General features: G+C 37.5%; 3 protein-coding genes across 3 annotated transcripts; 1 reads left to right on the top strand and 2 right to left on the bottom strand.

Moving 5' to 3' along the window:
- Positions 1 to 527: 527 nt before the first annotated feature.
- On the top strand, positions 528 to 2,246 carry LOC131604793 (GDSL esterase/lipase At1g74460-like). The gene is made up of 5 exons (XM_058877212.1): positions 528 to 776; positions 920 to 1,050; positions 1,145 to 1,384; positions 1,474 to 1,723; positions 1,816 to 2,246. The coding sequence occupies exons 1-5, from the start codon at positions 545 to 547 to the stop codon at positions 2,058 to 2,060; spliced, it is 1,098 nt and encodes a 365-aa protein (XP_058733195.1). The 5' UTR covers positions 528 to 544; the 3' UTR covers positions 2,061 to 2,246.
- A 312-nt stretch (positions 2,247 to 2,558) lies between these two features.
- Positions 2,559 to 3,382, bottom strand: LOC131604803 (uncharacterized). The gene is made up of 3 exons (XM_058877221.1): positions 3,162 to 3,382; positions 2,980 to 3,041; positions 2,559 to 2,894 (listed from the first exon to the last, which is right to left on the bottom strand). The coding sequence occupies exons 1-3, from the start codon at positions 3,241 to 3,243 to the stop codon at positions 2,775 to 2,777; spliced, it is 264 nt and encodes an 87-aa protein (XP_058733204.1). The 5' UTR covers positions 3,244 to 3,382; the 3' UTR covers positions 2,559 to 2,774.
- Positions 3,383 to 9,021: 5,639 nt separating this feature from the next.
- Positions 9,022 to 11,705, bottom strand: LOC131635181 (uncharacterized). Its single transcript, XM_058905781.1, has 4 exons — positions 11,270 to 11,705; positions 10,416 to 10,454; positions 9,515 to 9,599; positions 9,022 to 9,434 (listed from the first exon to the last, which is right to left on the bottom strand). The coding sequence occupies exons 1-4, from the start codon at positions 11,654 to 11,656 to the stop codon at positions 9,352 to 9,354; spliced, it is 594 nt and encodes a 197-aa protein (XP_058761764.1). The 5' UTR covers positions 11,657 to 11,705; the 3' UTR covers positions 9,022 to 9,351.
- Between the last annotated feature and the right edge of the window lie 746 nt (positions 11,706 to 12,451).

Genomic DNA, 12,451 nt, shown 5'->3' with positions numbered 1-12,451 from the left:
GTCCTCTTATTATTGTTGATTCAATTCATTTTTTGAATGAACTGTTAGATGAAGAGCTCTACACCAAACACATCCTTCGGTTTTATTACTCATTTACTCAAGCCTGTCCCAATAAAATTGTTGTATTTCCTTGTTGGGTGAACATAGCGTACGTAACAATTTACCCTAAGAACATCCAACGTATTTGTTGAGAATTATACTTTGAGTGTCACCACCACACATTCAATTTCTACTTCGCATGGATTTCATTTTCAAATTGCAACATCCAAAAAAAAGACTTTCATCATAGATTCGTGATTTTACTCACTAGTTTGGAACAAAATATATAGGTAGTTGCAGTAGTTTTGAATCAGTAAGAAAGTTGGTATATCAAACAATTTGTTTCCTGTCATTGCATGTCCATGACATTTTCTTTGTGTTACTACCAAATTGTAAATAACATTTGTCAAGATATAAAATATTCCATTAGCTGGCTACTATAAAAACCCACACATATTTAAGAAAACAACATAAGTGCTTTGTGTTACAAGACAAATTAATTAACATGAAGATAATTGGTATTATTATTGTAGCTATCATTTTTGGAATTAAGCTTGAAGGATGCCATTGTAAGATTGTGCAATTCATTTTCGGAGACTCGCTTTCGGATGTTGGAAACAATAAGCATCTCTCTAGAAGCCTTGCTCAAGCAAACCTCCCTTGGTATGGTATAGACATGGGTAATGGGTTGCCTAATGGAAGATTCTCTAATGGTCGCACTGTCGCTGACATTATAGGTAAAATCTTTTCACTTTTATACGACACAGAGACAGACACGTTGATATGTGTCAGACACCAGACTCACACTTATTCAGACAGATGTAAGACACCAGACACACTTTTGTTCAGAGAACTATAATCTAATGTTATACATTTTCAGGTGACAAGTTAGGGCTACCTAGGCCTCCTCCTGCCCTAGACACATCTATAACTGAGAAAGATATACTGATAAATGGATTGAACTATGCTTCTGGTGGTGGTGGAATCTTGAATGAAACCGGCACTTATTTTGTGAGTTGCAAGTGTCAACTTTTATACTATATGTGTCTCACGGCATTTATCTAATACTGATTTATTCTGGATGAACCAATTATTTTTCATGCAGATTGAGAAGTTATCACTAGACAAACAAATTGAACTCTTTCAAGGGACACAAGAACTAATCAGAAGCAAAATCGGAAAAAGAGCCGCGGAAAACTTTTTTAGAGAAGCCCGTTATGTTGTTGCTTTAGGTAGCAATGACTTTATCAACAACTACTTGATGCCTGTTTACACTGATTCATGGACTTACAATGATGAAACCTTCATGGACTACTTGATAGGAACACTAAGAAGACAACTAAAGGTTTATTGAATTCATGACACTAAAGTAATCATGATTCATTTACTTAATGAGAATATTTATATATTTTTTTGTATTGTTTGTGTTTTTAGGTACTTCATAGTTTAGGAGCAAGACAATTGATGGTGTTTGGGTTGGGTCCAATGGGATGCATTCCACTTCAAAGGGTGCTTACTACAACCGGAAATTGTAGAGAAAAAGTTAACAAACTAGCTGTTACTTTTAATAAAGCTTCAAGTGAACTCGTCGATGAATTGGCGAAACAACTTCCAAATTCAAATTATAGATTTGGAGATGCATATGATGTTGTCTCTGATTTGATTAGTAATCCGGCTAATTACGGTAAGTACATATACGTTACTTGATCTCTTCCTTATTAATCGGATGAACATACTATTAGGATCGGTTTTAATCTAATTATGTTTGGTTTGTAGGATTCGAAAACTCAGACTCGCCGTGTTGTTCGTTTGGGAGAATTCGACCGGCGCTTACATGCGTACCTGCATCAATACTATGCTCCGACAGAAGCAAATACGTGTTTTGGGACGAGTATCATCCCTCAGACAGTGCTAATGAACTAATCGCAAATGAACTTATTAAGAAATTTGGATTTTCGCGCGTTGATCAAAATGCTGCTCCTTCACCAGCACCCGCTATTGCTCCATCTCCACAAGACTAATCATTCAAAGTTTTCTGGCCTAATAGTACTAAATTTGCATGTCATTTGTTGTGGAAACAACTTTCTTTCTGTTCTGTTCCATGTGAACTTGTCTTTATGATTAATATCAAATATTAAAGCAAATTAATATTAAATATGAAGACCATACTCTTTTTAAGTCTAGTAAGTGGCCAATACCATAATTACATAAATTAAACAAACATTTTGGATTAGTTCTGAGTTCACTTTCCAGGAACATGGTTTATACAATCTGTGGGTGGACAAATAATTCTTCATTTTTAAACATCTTTTTCTGGACAAAAGTAGTGCCAAAAGAAAAAGGTTGTTTGTCGGTTAAATTCCAAATGCATCCCTATCTAGTACTAAATTAATATATAGATGGACGGTGGAGGATTTTTTGCACCAATATGAATAATTATCCAATTTTCAGCTTCTAAGAGAAGCTAATTGCTTATGTTACATGCATGCTATGGCTGCTAGAAACTGACATTGTAGAACTGATAAAATAAGCAGAAGTTATATAAGCAGAAGTTATATAAGTAGAAGTTACATAAGTAGAAGTTAATCACCACCATACATGAGTTCCTGAGATCTCATGACCAAACACTAATTAGTCTTTTTTTTTCATCAAACATAAATGCTTTTACAACTCATATGTCAACTTAATATATTGTTTTACATAGCGGAACTAACATTTAATCACGCAGCACTTCGTTATGGTGCTCTTGGAGTGTGACGACCATTTGCGCCAGATGGTGGATAATCATGAAGTTCTAAATCCATCCTCTCAGTAATGTTTAACTCTTCCAAATGCAAGTTTTTCTCAGTAATAACCTGCAAACATGAACGCGTCCAAATTGGTGTATATGGTTTTTCTTAAAGTGCAATATTAATAGTCTTAGATAGTATCAGATTGTACCTTAGGAGTATTTTCCTGAGTAATTAGGTGAACTTGCACATCTTGCATAAGATTTTCAGTTCCTGCTTAATACAAGCATGCCATATGTAAGACTCGGACTAAGAAGATGAAGAAAAACTACATGCATGTTTTGATTAGCAATGAATTTCATGAGAATAAACGATAAAAGTTGTAGAATTTACTTGTAACTGGGACTGCTGTCGAGAATAAAAGATGAGAAAGGCCAAGAAGAATCACGAAAAATCGAAAGAAAGTTCCTGTCATGCCTGTAATGATCGTTCTCAGCAGCAAGCTCTAGGTTATGTTTTCCTCTCATATGCTAGTTCTCAGTTTATATATACACCGGCATAAGATCTTGGTGAATGTTTATTTAACATGGAATGTCGATATGATGGAGCAGCAATATTATCATATTCCCAAAGTCATAAAGTTGATAGTAACCCATCATTTCTTGGAAGACCAACATGTTGTTTCCACACGTTGGTAAACTTTCATAAACTTCTGTCTTTTACCTGTTTGAAAACTTAAATTAAGACTTTAATTTTTGTTTTGTTTTTTCCCAAAGTATCACCTCAAACTAAGTGCGTGTTTAGCTTGACAATAAGATTAACATAATCATGGTGAGTCGCCGCAATTTAAACAAAAACTACACTTCGCAACGCCAACAAAATCACGGTGTCAAGTTCACCCCAAATCCAAATACACGTTAATTTGTCTATAATTTAGAAGAGCACACTCTCAAGTCTCAAGTCTTTACCAACTAGTCAACCCTAGGATTAATTGTAGAATTTTCTTATACACAATTATGATATTTTATATTCAATAGTAATTGTTTTGGGCCAAGCTGGCTACTGGTTCAAAAAGAGGAAGTCCAATCATCAGTCCGGGTCACTCCACTAAAGCACGGAAGGTATAGTACAACTCTACTCTAGGGATCCACACATGATTCATGCTAGGGGCTGTTGTTTACCGTTACATGTCATCAGACGGTCTCTCGTATTTCACGTCGAAATTGTAGGGAATATCTATAAGAGTCATTCAGATATAAGACGTTTCACGTGAGACTTGAGGTGTTGTCACTTTAACCCATAAATCAAGGTTTTTTCTTTACCCACCTCCCTATGGGGGTCACCCCCAGCGAAAAACCCAGTTTACCCCTGCTTCGGAAATGAACTTCCGAAGTAATTTTTTTAAAAAAATTTTCTCAGACTTCGGAAGTTCATCTCCGAAAACACCAAATGGGGGGGTGTTTTCGGAGATGAACTTCTGAAAACACCTTTTTTCAGATTTTGGGGGGTTTCGGAAATGAACTTCCGAATTATGCAGAAACTGTTTTTTTTTAATGATTTTGGAATTAAAGATAGACGGCAAATAAAAATAATCGATATATAAACAGAAAATACTAATATACTAATATGATAAGAAAAGTGATATATACAAACCGATCCGATCGAAATCCAAATAATAATAGTGTACGAAAGATACAATCCGAAAACAAAAAAAAAAAACCCGACCACTACTGGGTATGCCTAACCCTCTCACCCTGCCCTCCTCTGCCGCCCGTATGCCGCCGCACAGCCCGCATCAGTGACGATCATCTCCATCACGGCGACTGCCTCTGGACCGCCCTGATGAACGACACCTCGATCCAACGCGTCCCGCCCAAGCATCTCTATCCGCAGGCAGATCGGCAGGAGATCAATGGCGTGGTCATCCTCGGCCTGCTGGTTCTCCAGGATCTCCTCGTGTGCTGGCCTAGGAGCGCCGGGAGCGTCGGGTGTCAGCAGAGGATGTGACACCCGATAGAACCATGTGACGTACCCCTCCACACTGTGCCAGTCCTGGGTGACCCGCATGCGACGGTACTCCTCCGGTACCACATGATGCTCCCAATCGTCAAACATGGCAGTGAGTTGCACTCTGGTCACTGTGTCGGGAGCAGCCTCAAAGGGTGACCTGGGTATCATCTGCACAAATCCGAACTGCCGCATGCATCGTAGTCCCGCATGATGGTAGTCCCGCATGCCAACCAGCCAGAATATAGAGATATGTCGTCAAAGGGGACAATCTGAGTGTAGTCGCTGAACGGCCTCCAGGTGACGTCGTCGTGCATCGTGCGGTCCAAGTACCCACGGTATGGTCCCATCGTATTGTTCCCCCTCTGGAGAACGTATCTGGCGGCCCTGGGCATGGCGTCAACGTACGCAGGATCGATGTGGAAGCCGTGGATGCGGGAGAAGTAGAAGATGATCCAGCTCTGAAACATAAATAAATACGAAACATAAGTAAATACGAAACATAAATAAATACGGAACAATTAAAATGAAACGTACTGTGAGTAGTGTGCAGGATCCGGTCAACTGCCTCGTCCTCCAGTTGGAGGCCTCATTCAGCTTCTGGTATAGGTATGCCAGAGTAGCTGCCCCCCAGTTCCACTGGTGAACGGTGGTCAGGTCCATGAAGTAGCGGAGGTAGGTCACGTCGACGTACCTCGCACTCTTGTCGACAAAGATCGCAGCGCCTACCACATGCATGTACCAGCACCGGAGAGCACAGCCACAGTGATAATGTGTAAATAGCTCGTCACCCGCCTCCTCGGTATCGGCCGCCGCGTCCAGGTGGTACTCGAAATAGCGGCTCAGTGTGGTGAACCGGATATGAGGCCCAGATGTCGTGGCGCACTCAAAGTCAGCAGCTTCTGACTCCATACCCAAATAGAGCGCCATCCACTCAGTGGCTACGACCCTCTGGATCCGGGAGTGGGTCAACAGTGGCCCCCTGATCGGCAGGTGGAGAAGACACTGCACATCATGCAAGGTGATCTTCATCTCCCCAACCGGCAAGTGGAAAGAAGACGTCTCCTTGTGCCACCGCTCCACAAAAGCCCCCTGCATGCCGTGGCTGATGGTGGTGTACCCCGTCATGCAGAGCCCACTGAGCCCTGAACCTCTCACAGCGTCGTTAAACCACTCGGCAGTCGGTTTAAACAGACTGAAAATCTTTCGGGCATGGTTCACCATTTTCAACGGATCTCTCTCCTGTTACAAAAAAACAAATAAAAAAGTATGTTACATAGACCGGTTAAATAGACGGTTAATAAAATATTGAATAAACGTCTAAATTATAAACGGTTAAATAATGTACTCGGGCAAATTATAAAAAATATCTCTCCCTCCCAGATCCGCCGAGCGACGTGGTCGCGATAGGATATCAGCACGGAAGTGTCAATGGGCCCTCCCGGGTAGCTGTTCTCCTGCTCATCCTCCTCCCCGGGTGGAGGGTCAACATCTGGTACCCCCTCCGCCTCGTGGTATGGCACTGCCACGTCCTCCTCCTCCTCTCGCTGGCGGGAAGAAGATACTCGAGCCAGCCTACTCCTAGATCCAGATGAGGAGGTACCCTCGTCCATCTCCACGGGAACTCGCACACGTCGTCCCCGCCCCTGCCCCCGTCCACATGTCGATGCCAGCTGCGCCGCCCGCTCGCGTCTAGCCGACGCAGTCTGGGTCTCTCTACCCTGTCTGATGCGTGCTACGTTGTCTGACATGTTCCTGAAAACAATTGAAATCGATTAATATGCGAGACAACATAAAGAACTAAAAAAAATTAAACTTCTGATACAATTCGGAAGTTCATTTCCGAAACTGGGAATGGAGGTGTTTTCGAAAATGAACTTCGGAAACACCCCTGCGCAGAAGTTTTCTGCAACTTCCATGGCAGACCCCAAAATCCTAAATCAAAACTACTTTTATGCCTACTAAACAACCTAAATAGCAGTTTAGAGTTTAACTAATGGATCTAAACAACCTAAACAACCCTAATAGAGATATAATAATGGATCTACAAATTGAAAAAAATGCACTAAACTTACCACTAATAGAGTTTGGGAGGATTTAGATTGAGATTGGAAGAAGATGTTGGCTATCTCTGATACTTCACACTTGCTTTTTGCAGAAATTTTGAAGAGAGGTTGTGTTTAGAATAGGATTAGGGTAAAATGAATGGGGGAGGGGGCTGTTTTGCTTAATCTGCAAAACACCCAGTATTTCGGAAATTAACTTCCGAAATGCTGTTTTCGGAAATGAACTTCTGAAATAAGACAATTTTTTCAAAAAAAAAATTGCGCTTTCGGAGATGCATCTCCGAAAACACCTTTTTCTTGCATTTCGGAAATGCATTTCCGAAGTCAGGGGTAGTTTGGGTTTTTCACCAGAGATGGGCTAGAAGGTTGGGAGGTCTATAAAAAAAATTTCTAAGTCAATATACTCTTCATTATCTTGCCTTGAACGTTAAAGTGTTAACTTTGCAGATCTACCCTGCACCATGGTACCGGAGATCCACTCCCCTACATCAAGACTCTACTCCACTAAGCATTTCTGGTCCAATATTGCTTAAGAAATCCAAATTAAACTACTTAAACTAGGCGGACATCAAGTTATTATATATTTTAAGTCAATGTGGAGTACCCTATGAAAGTGGAAAGATGACAAGGAAATATTCTTGTATCAATTACCTAAGGTGGTATAAAACCAACCAAAGTCAAAATGTAGTGGGAAATGGCCATTAAATCTTAAAGAATATTTTATATAGGCTATGTGTAGAAGAAAGAAAGTGGGGACACAACCAAGAAACTCACAAGAAGACTCCAACACTTCACATATTGCCTCAACTCACGAAAAGGCAACAGCACTAGCAGTATTAGGAAAACAGCTAGATAAATGGTTATCCATGTTCAGCAGGGTCAACTACTTTTTGTCAGAGTCCAAATTTTCTAAATCTGAGATATTGAATTTCTTGCTCCTGTGATTTTTGCAACTCTAGTATACATTTTTCTGTAAATATGTGCATGTATTGAACAAAAAATTAAAAAAGGCTCAAAAGTTGTCTTCCACCTCATGTTTGTTATTGCTAGTGGGAACAGAAATTTTCTCCATTAAACTAATATGAATAGTGGCAGCTTTGTCCTCTTCACACCACACAAAAACTCCAAGGGAGGCCATAGGTTTTGAAAGCATCTAAAGTTGATAATTTCTTAATTGGGTATTTAAGTTGATTGTATGATTTTCATATGAACACGTCGATCATTTATATTTTTAAAGTGTTTATATTTTACAAGCATGCATTCTACAATCAAGCACACCTCACCAATAACCCCTTAATCAAGGTACTTAATTAGTGGGGCTTTCTAGTAATGAGTAAAGCAATTCCCATTGGCAATCTTTTGATGTTTCTATAGTGTTCCTGAATTTATTTAAATATATAGTGTGCGCCTATTTGTCTCCCTTTCATGTGTCAACAAAAATAGTGTTGGAAAAATCAATCTAAACGGTTAGAATTTAATATTTGATTCATGGAAAGCAATAAAGATTTGAAGGTGTTAAAAATGTGCGAAGAAATTTTGCCAACATTTACCAAAGTGATTAGTAAGTCACACTCCATATTCATGTAATGCTATCTTTTAAGCAAAAAATGTGTAAGTGATCGATCACTTTAAGTGGTGCAAATGTATTTTATGAATGCGTGTCTATCTTTTATAGTAACTTTCTAAGTAAAGTGCTCAAATGTATAGGTTAATATAGAACTATAGTCTTTGCAATATTGTAAAAAAATATATATTTACAATATATTATTCTAATATTGTTTGAGATGGTTAATATTAAGAATATAATTATAACAAACCATCGTCAGAATAAAATTTAAATGTCTGCAAATCTTATCTTAACGGACAAAAATCAATATTATTAGGTGAGACGTCAACAGAAAGATTCCAACCCTGAATTTCAGGATTGTATGGGAATGTCTAGTAGTTATTATCACTTCGTCTTCAGATTTACAAAAATATGAAATATAAATAAAACAATCTAGAATAGGCATGATTGAAGGCCTTTCACATGATACATGGATGATGGAAGCGTGTATAATGAAGAGATAAATTTTCTCAAATGTTTCTTCTTTAATAATATCAATTAATTTTAAAAATATTAAAAAGGGAGTTTGAAAAATACCTACTCCTATATTATATGGCTGACCCATCAAGTCACATGGAGAAAGAGAACTACCCAGACTCAGATTTAGATCATCACCTTCACTCTTCTCTACATCTATGCTTAGTTAGTACATTCTGCTTTGTTCTTAACAGATTCAAAATTATCAAATAGTTACACTGGAGAGAGATCTTACAGTTTTAAAGAGAGTACATAAATATAGTTACATGCCTACACTTTGAATACATCAACTTCGGATATGACAATGCCATTGCCACCACCTTCTTTGCAGTCGCAGAGATGGAGCTCCGAAAAATGTCATCATTCCAACCCCGGATAGGAATGAACCACGCAATATAAATTAATACGTATAAAATGTTTGTTGTCATCATTGAATTCTACATCCTCCGGTATCTTGTCCACGCCGAACATTGCCAAAAGCAGATAATTCCAGCATATCCATATCACGATCTGCAATTCACCCAGTATTTCCATCAGTAAGTTTCCAGTTACTACGGCTAAGTAAGATCATAATAGTCATAGTGACATACCTGAAACCCTGCAATAAGAACTCTTCTGAATAAGATCAGATCTGGAGATATCTGTTCTATTACCCTTTGATCGATTAACTGTTGCCTGGAAAATTATAGACAGAACTTTTATCAAGTGAATGCAAAAGGAATCAAATAAACTAGAGCTGGCAACATAACCACATGAAAGATAACATGAACAAGTCAACTAGAAGAAGGAAATCATGCCAGCATCTAATGACATTAATGTTAATAATTGGAAAGCTCGTCGATAGAAAGTTTGAAAGCCACATAATAGTAGGATAACAAAATCAGTGTGACATCCGATGACTTGTGTTAAATATTTTAAAAAAATCATCTCATCGCATTATTGTTTTATCATGAAATATGTCCGAGCATATAATAAACTTTAGAATTAACTTCAATATTTCCTTATTTAGTTAGGATTAAGAGCCAAGTATTAGTATAAATAAGGATTAGTACTTTGGCTTTTGAAGTAATATCCAGCATACCATTCACATCAATATTCAATATCAATATAATGTTATTGATGTCAATATTCTTTTTCTTCCCACTACCTAAGATAGTCATGCCAACATTATACAAGTTTCACCCTACTTCTACATAGCTCCAGTAATCGTATACATCCAAGTCCTTATTAGTTCACTGTCCAGAAATATGGTAACAAAATCCTATGACAAAAACCTAAGTAGTTATTTATAATATATATTTTCACTATGGAACTCTAAGTAGATAATCCATAACCTAGATTAACTGAATCTCATATACAATGGTTTAAAAAATGGCATCCCGCAAAAGCACATTACACAATAATAAAACTTATTATAAATTATACTCCTGAAAGTCAACACATTTTACTCCGCTAGAAACAGAGAAATGAAGAAAGACGGGGAAACGTTACCTGTAATACTTGACAGTTTTCCAGCGTGCTTTGGCCCCCCTGAATTTCAGAAAACACCAAAATGAATAAGTAAAAAGGAAAACAAATCAAAATAAGTTGACAACTCATTGATGTCATGATGGTCTCCTGGGAGGATGTTTAACGTGTTAAGGTTCCGGAAACAATGCCCCTAAATAGCGTGTTAAGGTTCAGAAAATTGACTAAGTCGTAATCAGAGGATAACATACAAATTTCCCATTTTCTTCTCCTTTATAGCAAACTTCCAAATAGCTAGATAGATAAACCAAAAGCTTTCATCCTCCTTTACTCTCTACCTTTATCCCTTAATTGAATGATAGCTAGCCACCGATATACCACAGGTTAGAGTAAAGCGCACTACCTTTTACAGAAATGAAAAAGGTGTTTGAAACCAGATTAGACTAATTTCATGACACAAAAGCTTATACTAGTATTGCAATTTGCATTCACTTAATAGAATAACTTTAATAGAATAACTTACGATAAACCAGTTTTCTGTTTACATTTTATTTCAATAAACTTTCCAAATAATGAATAAACGCTTAATTAATCTCCTTCTAATAGTTTTTCATATTCATCTAGATCCTTGGTACAAACCAGCATGTTTATAACAGCCTAATTAAACTATTTAACTAAACTCAAACTAAATCCTCAATGTCATATCTATCTATGAAGCACGGACACCAGACACGAGATACCGACATTGACACGTCGTCATCAGTAATTTCCAATGAAATTGATTCTCCATTAATAAGAAGATTGTAATAAATTACAAATTATGCTGAGAAAAACAATTCAAGAAAAGTGATAAAACATGAAAAGAGAAAAAGGAAAACCTTAGAGTAAGGTAGAATGTGATCATAGTCATGACAGAGACAACCCGGGCAACCTACAAGCTTCCGGAAGATAAGATTCCCGAGAGGATCCCTCCGCCATCGATCGGGGTCCCGTCCTTTAACCTTATCAGCTTTTTCCCAACATTTCTGTTTAACATTGTGCGGGAAGGATCGAGGGTTAGGGTTAGAGTATTCGCCAAAGAGAGCAGTGTTTGGTTCACGATCGAGTAGAGTGGTAGCAGAGGGAGAAGAGGTTAGTTCGGATGAAGATGATAATTTTGATGAAGTAGTTCTGGTTCGATCCTTCAACGGCGAGGTTGAGTTTGTTTTTCTCCTCCTTTCACGACTGGCGCTGGCGGCGGCAGCCGAAGAAGAACGACCCCTCATTTGCCACGTCTCAGTTTATTATCCGGTATCTTATCTGTTATTTACAGTACTTAATGATTTTTAACATTTATTTAAAAAAATATATATTATACTTTTTTCCCGCAATCTTTTAAGGTGAACACTTTTGTACCCATTCAATTTTATTGGGTACCACTTACCAGTATCCTGTCTGACATGTCTAATTTTGATAGGTTCACTTATACAATTTTAATTTTAATTATTAATATTAATTTTATTTATAAAAAATCATTATATTAATAATTATCAGACCAATCAATTAAACAAATTAAAAAATATACCAACAATTCCACTTTTTTATTTTTGTTCTCGTTATGTTCTTTAAGAAACTCAATATTTCCTTCTTCTTCTTGTAATAGACCTTCTTCATCTCCACTTTTATAAATTCAAAAAATTCTAACATCACTCATATACAAAAACTATCAATCCAAAACCAAATGACCATCCATAAATCATGAAATTGCCTCACTATAATTTCGCCATTATTATAATTACCTTTAACCTTCATCAGCATTGACATAAACTTCACAAATGCATCACAAAATCAGAACTCACATCATCACTAAATAACAAAAACAAAAGAAAATCTTCACCACTAACAATTTCATTCACAAATTTTTTTTTACTCACGTATAAAACTTCTACACTTTAACATATTTTTCAAACACAAAAACCCCTCCAAATTTTTTTATTACAGCAAGCTAACATTTTCCAGCTTCTATCACCATTCCAATAAACTTCTTGATCTTCCATGTGAACATTGCCATAAAAGTCTTA

Source organism: Vicia villosa, linkage group LG1 (assembly GCF_029867415.1).
Source record: "Vicia villosa cultivar HV-30 ecotype Madison, WI linkage group LG1, Vvil1.0, whole genome shotgun sequence".
Classification (NCBI taxonomy): domain Eukaryota; kingdom Viridiplantae; phylum Streptophyta; class Magnoliopsida; order Fabales; family Fabaceae; genus Vicia; species Vicia villosa.
Note: the sequence above shows the minus strand (reverse complement) of the source record. Positions and strands in the feature narration are given on the sequence as shown.

What these genes read in the sequence shown, in the direction of transcription:
- LOC131604793 (XM_058877212.1), top strand. Translation starts at nt 545, where the DNA reads ATGAAGATAATTGGTATTATTATTGTAGCTATCATTTTTGGAATTAAG. An exon ending in CACTGTCGCTGACATTATAG is followed by an intron (nt 777 to 919) that starts GTAAAATCTTTT and finishes ATACATTTTCAG; the next exon opens with GTGACAAGTTAGGGCTACCT. An exon ending in ATGAAACCGGCACTTATTTT is followed by an intron (nt 1,051 to 1,144) that starts GTGAGTTGCAAG and finishes TTTTTCATGCAG; the next exon opens with ATTGAGAAGTTATCACTAGA.
- LOC131604803 (XM_058877221.1), bottom strand. Translation starts at nt 3,243, where the DNA reads ATGACAGGAACTTTCTTTCGATTTTTCGTGATTCTTCTTGGCCTTTCT. An exon ending in GACAGCAGTCCCAGTTACAA is followed by an intron (nt 3,042 to 3,161) that starts GTAAATTCTACA and finishes TGTATTAAGCAG; the next exon opens with GAACTGAAAATCTTATGCAA. An exon ending in CTCAGGAAAATACTCCTAAG is followed by an intron (nt 2,895 to 2,979) that starts GTACAATCTGAT and finishes TCATGTTTGCAG; the next exon opens with GTTATTACTGAGAAAAACTT.
- LOC131635181 (XM_058905781.1), bottom strand. Translation starts at nt 11,656, where the DNA reads ATGAGGGGTCGTTCTTCTTCGGCTGCCGCCGCCAGCGCCAGTCGTGAA. An exon ending in AAAACTGTCAAGTATTACAG is followed by an intron (nt 9,600 to 10,415) that starts GTAACGTTTCCC and finishes ATAATTTTCCAG; the next exon opens with GCAACAGTTAATCGATCAAA. An exon ending in TTCTTATTGCAGGGTTTCAG is followed by an intron (nt 9,435 to 9,514) that starts GTATGTCACTAT and finishes GGTGAATTGCAG; the next exon opens with ATCGTGATATGGATATGCTG.